Raw genomic sequence first — 7,295 nt, 5'->3', positions numbered from 1 at the left:
ATAGGTCCTCTTAAAAATATTCTTTAAAAATCCACGCCTATACCTCTATAGGTCCTCTTAAAAATATTCTTTAAGGTCCTCTTAAAAATATTCTTTAAAAATCCACGCCTACACCGCTATGGATCCTCTTAACCGCTATAGGTCCTCTTAAAAATATTCTTTAAAAATCCACGCCTATACCTCTATAGGTCCTCTTAAAAATATTCTTTAAAAATCCACGCCTATACCTCTATAGGTCCTCTTAAAAATATTCTTTAAAAATCCACGCCTATACCTCTATAGGTCCTCTTAAAAATATTCTTTAAAAATCCACGCCTATACCTCTATAGGTCCTCTTAAAAATATTCTTTAAAAATCCACGCCTATACCTCTATAGGTCCTCTTAAAAATATTCTTTAAAAATCCACGCCTATACCTCTATAGGTCCTATACCTCTATAGGTCCTCTTAAAAATATTCTTTAAAAATCCACGCCTATACCTCTATAGGTCCTCTTAAAAATATTCTTTAAAAATCCACGCCTATACCTCTATAGGTCCTCTTAAAAATATTCTTTAAAAATCCACGCCTATACCTCTATAGGTCCTCTTAAAAATATTCTTTAAAAATCCACGCCTATACCTCTATAGGTCCTCTTAAAAATATTCTTTAAAAATCCACGCCAATACCTCTATAGGTCCTCTTAAAAATATTCTTTAAAAATCCACGCCTATACCTCTATAGGTCCTCTTAAAAATATTCTTTAAAAATCCACGCCTATACCTCTATAGGTCCTCTTAAAAATATTCTTTAAAAATCCACGCCTATACCTCTATAGGTCCTCTTAAAAATATTCTTTAAAAATCCACGCCTATACCTCTATAGGTCCTCTTAAAAATATTCTTTAAAAATCCACGCCTATACCTCTATAGGTCCTCTTAAAAATATTCTTTAAAAATCCACGCCTATACCTCTATAGGTCCTCTTAAAAATATTCTTTAAAAATCCACGCCTATACCTCTATAGGTCCTCTTAAAAATATTCTTTAAAAATCCACGCCTATACCTCTATAGGTCCTCTTAAAAATATTCTTTAAAAATCCACGCCTATACCGCTAAGGATCCTCTTAAAAATATTCTTTAAAAATCCACGCCTATACCGCTATGGATCCTCTTAAAAATATTCTTTAAAAAACCACGCCTATACCGCTATGGATCCTCTTAAAAATATTCTTTAAAAAACCACGCCTATACCGCTATGGATCCTCTTAAAAATATTCTTTAAAAATCCACGCCTATTCCGCTATGGATCCTCTTAAAAATATTCTTTAAAAATCCACGCCTATACCGCTATGGATCCTCTTAAAAGGTCTTCCAAAAATGTGTTTTTTTTATTTACAGAGAAACCATTACAGCGATTTATTGCGCACCGAATCCTATGCCGGTTCATCGGATATGAATTTACAATGTCAACGAGTTTTGGAATCAAAACATGCCCCGCTATGTCAGCATTTGTTGCGGAAAGGTAATACTCCGGCACCTTATCGTGGAGCTTTGTGGTCGTATGTTTTGGGTAGTCACGTAAATAGTTTTGTGAGTATTTTCCAAAATATCCGGAATATTTCAAAATTTCCATATTAGATTTTTTTTCTTTTAGGATATTGAACATTGGAATCGTTTAAAAGCCAATGTCTTGGCCACCGATCACATTGTCGATAAATTAGTCTTCAAAGATATCCAATTGACTGCCTCCAATGATGACCAGTATTTTGTCTTCGAAGATGTCCTCTATCAAGTGTTGTTGTGTTTTTCACGGGATACCGAAATTGCGCAGATGATACAATTCGAACATTATCCCATTAAGGGTAAAAGTTATGAGGCTCCGCCGTCGGGTGTGGTGCCATTTCATGGAATTTGTATGTTTGGTAAGATATGAAAATAATTATTTAAAAAAATATTCTTTAAAAAATCCACGCCTTGTGTAGGTCCTTGAAAAAATATTATTTAAAAAATCCACGCCTTGTGTAGGTCCTTGAAAAAATATTATTTAAAAAATAAAAAAAAATCCACGCCTTGTGTAGGTCCTTGAAAAAATATTATTTAAAAAAATCCACGCCTTGTGTAGGTCCTTGAAAAAATATTATTTAAAAAATCCACGCCTTGTGTAGGTCCTTGAAAAAATATTCTTCAAAAAATCCACGCCTTGTGTAGGTCCTTTTCAAAATTTTTTTTTTTTAAATCCACGCCTTGTGTAGGTCCTTTTCAAAAATATTCTTTAAAAAATCCACACCTTGAGTAGGTCCTTTTCAACAAAATTCTTTAAAAAATCCATGCCTTGTGTAGGTCCTTTTCATAAATATTCTTTAAAAAATCCACACCTTGTGTAGGTCCTTTTTAACAAAATTCTTTAAAAAATCCATGCCTTGTGTAGGTCCTTTTCAAAAATATTCTTTAAAAAATTCACGCCTTGTGTAGGTCCTTGAAAAAATATTATTTAAAAAATCCACGCCTTGTGTAGGTCCTTTTCAAAAATATTATTTAAAAAATCCACGCCTTGTGTAGGTCCTTTTCAAAAATATTCATTAAAATAATTCATGCTTCTGTAGGCCCTCTTTGTTGATCCCTTGAAAATCCACGCCTTTTGGGGTTCCTTGAAAAATTATTCCTAAAAAATCTCTCTCTATTTTTTCCAGCTGCCCCCTTTTGTTATCTCTTCGATTCCCCCATCAATTTATATTTCACATTCCGTGCCTTTTATATTCGTTATTGTCATCGGCTGACGACCATTAATACCCATCCTCAGGTAGGTTCGGTTATTTAAAGAACAAATATGTCCATATGCAAATGTGTCCACCTTCATTACAGGGTATTGTCAGCATTTGTCTGCTCTTCGAAAAATTACTGCAGACCCATGAGCCGCAATTATGGTCACATTTTCGTGAATTACAAATCCAACCGTATGTTGATTGACCAATAAAAAATTACCTTGTAATCCGATGTTTGCTTTCTTGTTTTTTCGTCTAAGGATCCGCGTCGTTTTCAAGTGGTTGATGCGTGCATTTAGTGGCCACCTGCCACCCGATCAATTGCTGGTGTTGTGGGATCTGGTAAATGCAAATTTAATTATTCAAAACTATTTCCAAAATATAAATTTTTATTATTTTTTAATGGACTACTTACAGATCCTTGGTTTCGACAGCCTGGAGATTCTTTCAATATTTGCCATAATTATTTTATCCTTTCGCAAGGAGAGTCTAATGCAAGTGAATTCGCTGGATAGCATAGAAGCTATACTGGCAGATTTATCTTCAATTCAGGTGCTGCCATTGGTCCAATTGGCCCTCAGTCGAGACTAGAGAGAGGCAATAAGAATTTTTTTGAAAAATTAGTAAATTTAGTTGAAATTGTTTTTTTTTATATATGAAAATTATAGTTCAATTTAAAAAAATTGTTTAGTAAAATTTTGTAGCAAATAAAACAAAGATGTTTTATCGTTTTTTGAATAATAATATAATTTTTATTTTCCAGTTTTGTTTGTTGTTATTTTTCATTCTCGCAGAATGTCCGTTTAATAAATACACATTTAATAATTTAATTCAATATATATACCTATTATTTTCGATTTTCAATTTTTTATACATTTGTTTGTTTTTTTTTTTTCATTGAATAAAATATTTTTTTTTACAATAACTATTAAGAGCAACAAGAATTATCGATTTGTTATATTTTTTATTTATATTTTTATATAAAGTAGGCTAGGGACGACATTTAGGACGTAATAATTAATCCATGACTAACTTATCAAAATCAGAAAAATGCCCACATTTTTTCCAAAGAGGTTATAATTCTTCGTAAATTCAACCAAAAAATTCGCATCTAGTGAGGACAATCCACGCTTAAGTAGGACCTTGAGAAAATATTCTTTACAAATATTCATTCCTGAAGGACCTTAAAAATATATTCCTTAATATATTCCTAAAAAGTTACGCTTCTGTATGAGATCCAAGAAATATTCTTTAAAACCACGCCTCAGTAGGACATCAAAACAGTTCTTTCAGAATCCACCATTCTGTAGGACCCTCTAAATTTATTTTTTAAAAATGCACTTTTCTATTTTAAAATTAAAATGTGGTGTCGAATCGAATTAACGTTTGGCATATAATTCACCATTTTAGGTCAAAACCAGTAAGGAAAGTAGTAAAGTCGAACTAGGCCGACTATATGATACCCTTCATCACTTTGGGTATATTCTACATATGTATCCCAACAGACGACGCGTTTTTGTTATATATTTATATCTGAACCGATTTCAGGGAAACTTGCCAGAGACAAATTTATATTACATCAGTACGTTGTGTCAATCGGCCTAGCTATGGATCTTTTCACGAAGCTTAACAACATCATTTTAGACATAATTCAGTACCCTATACCAAAATTCGTGCAAATCGAAAGATATTTAGGGTCCTTGGTGCACCAATTACCATAAAGCGGATGAAAATATATATGGAAGCTATATCTAAATCTGAACCGATTTTCACGAAACTTGGCAGACATCATTCTCGATTTTATTTATTACTCTGTTCCAAATTTCGTGCAAATCGAAAGATTTCCAGGGACTTTAGTGGACTATTTACCTAAAATCGGGCGAAATTATATATGGGAGCTATATCTAAATCTGAACCGATTTTCACGAAACTTTTCACACATCATTGTAGACTTAATTTAGTACACTCTGTCAAACTTCGTGCAAATCGAAAGATATATAGGGACTTTATTACACAATTTACCTTAAATCAGACGAAGATATATATGGGAGCTATATCTAAATCTGAACCGATTTTCACGAAACTATGCACACATCATTCTAGACTTAATTTAGTACGCTGTGCCAAATTTCGTGCAAACCGAAAGATATATAGGGACTTTGGTGCACCATCTACCTTAAATCGGACGAAAATATATATGAGAGCTATATCTAAATCTGAACCGATTTTTCCCAATAGGATTTTCAATAGGGTTCGTCCTTGGGTCTAACAAATGCGCTGTGCCAAATTTCATCCAATTCGGATCATAAATGCGACCTGTACTTTGTTTACAATTTAACATGGACAGACGGAAGGACGGACGGACATGCATAAATCAACTCAGAAAGTGATTCTATGCATTTTCTCAAAAGGAACCATGGGTCTATCTCGATTATTTTTGCCTGTTACAATCATATGCACAAAGACATAATACCCTGTACCACAGTGTGGTGAAGGGTATAAATATATATGAGAGCTATGTCTAAATTTACTCAGATTCTGACAAAATTATATAGGCTCATTTTGATACGCTGTGCAAAATTTTGTGTTAATCAAAAAACGTTCTGAGAGATCAATACTCCTTGCTTTTTGGTACCAAATCCATTTCAGACATTTTGGAGTCGATTTACAAAAGTCCGTCTGTCTGGCTCGAAGTTTGTTTATTTTGTACATCACAATATTTCGTCCAAACATAGATCAAATTCGATCAAGTCCACTTCTTCTGTAAGTTCCAACACAAAATTTTGCTGGAAATTTATTTTATAATAACATGCGAACGAGTTGAACCAAACTTTGTACAACCTATTATCTACCAAGCATTTATCAGATCCGAAGATGAGACCCATTGGTCCACTAAGTTCAGTACTTCCCCACTAAGGATCAAATTTTTCAATATTTATAAATGCAATATTAGGCGAATGGTATGTCGTCGTATATATATTTCTCTCCAACTTAAATTAGTTGCGAAGGTGGGGAACATCGGGCCACTTCTTCCGGACCGATTTAAAAAATGGATTCGTCTTTGGGCAAATTAAATGAATAATACATTTTGGATAACAAAAGCAACCTGTAATAAGCAACATTTATCAGATCCGAAGATGAGATCCCATTGGTCCATTAAGTTCAATACTTCCCCACTAATGATCAGATTTTTCAATATTTATAAATCCAATATTAGGCGAATGGTATGTCGTCGTATATATATTTATCTCCAACTTAAATTAGTTGCAAAGGTGGGGAACATCGGACCACTTCTTCTGGACCGATTTAAAAAATGGATTCGTCTTTGGGCAAATTAAATGAATAATACATTTTGGATAACAAAAGCAACCTGTAATAAAAATGAGTTCGATTGTCATATATCTACTAGCATTATAATTTGTAAACACGATACAGGCCACAGTTACGGACGAATCTTAACGAAATTTTCCATGTAGGATGGGTTTTGACCAATGAAGACCCCTATTGTTTTTGGTAAAGGTCGGTTAATATTTAGGGGATGAAATGGACCAAATACTTAATTTTTGTCGGGTTTAATGGTCGCTCCACAGGCCGAAATTATGGCCCAAACATCACGAATTTTTACATAGAGAAGGGGATCGGGCTAAAGAATAAGCATGCCTGTTTTGATAAAGATCGGTCAATATTTAGCGGGTCAAATGGATACTGAATTGTGTGTAAAATTAACAAAATTTGTATTCTATAGCGTAAATATTTACTTCTGAAGGACATATACCCGATATAATATATCCAAGAGTAGTGGTTGACCTTTAAATTGATGCCAAATATATTGTCTTATGTACTCGGATGTGGGAGTTAATCTTAAATATTTACAGGTGCTTACGTATTCATATACCCATTTTTCGTGAGGTTCCAGTTATGGTCAAGGACAATGTCTATAATTTTTGGTGATGATTAGATAATAATTTTGGTATGAAGTGAACAAAATTTTTTTGTTTTTTCAAGTCAAGTCAATCGACTTTCTGGGTCGATTTATGCATGTCTGTCCGTCCGTCCGTCTGTCCGTCCGTCCATGTATTTTTGTTAACAAAGTACAGGTCGCATTTATGATCCGATTTGGATGAAATTTGGCACAGGTCACTTAATTGGCCCAAGGACGAACCCTATTGAAGTTAGAGAAAAGCGGTCCACGTTTAGGCATAGCTCCCATATAAGGGTACCCCCCAATTTTCGGTATTTTGAGGTTATTTAGCACGTTTTTTAACTGAATTCGCTGAAATTTGGTACTTTGAGTTCTTATTGGGTAGCAAATCTCCCTACTAAAAATTATAAATATAGGTCCATTTTTTCGGATAGTCGGATATAAAGGTAAATGGTGCACCAATGTCCCTAAATATCTTTCGATTTCCACGAAATTTGGTACAGCGTACTGAATAAAGTCTAGAATGATGTGTGTTAAGTTTCGTGAAAATCAAAAATGCGACGTCTGTTAAGATTCATCTGTTGAATTTACCCAAAGTGGTGAAGGGAATCATATAGTCGGCCCCGTCCTA

At 33.8% G+C, this 7,295-nt stretch overlaps 1 protein-coding gene across 1 annotated transcript; it reads left to right on the top strand.

Moving 5' to 3' along the window:
* Positions 1–1,378: 1,378 nt before the first annotated feature.
* On the top strand, positions 1,379–3,333 carry LOC133328390 (TBC1 domain family member 19-like; the record flags this gene model as incomplete). Its single annotated transcript, XM_061536962.1, has 6 exons — positions 1,379–1,570; positions 1,635–1,902; positions 2,671–2,780; positions 2,843–2,934; positions 3,003–3,084; positions 3,160–3,333. Coding segments are annotated over 6 exons (918 nt in total), but the record flags the coding sequence as incomplete, so codon positions are not given.
* Positions 3,334–7,295: the final 3,962 nt, after the last annotated feature.

This window comes from Musca vetustissima, unplaced genomic scaffold (genome assembly GCF_032173495.1).
Source record: "Musca vetustissima isolate MV318-11 ecotype Yass unplaced genomic scaffold, APGP_CSIRO_Mvet_v1 utg261158, whole genome shotgun sequence".
Lineage (NCBI taxonomy): Eukaryota > Metazoa > Arthropoda > Insecta > Diptera > Muscidae > Musca > Musca vetustissima.
This window is presented reverse-complemented; position numbering and strand designations above follow the sequence as displayed.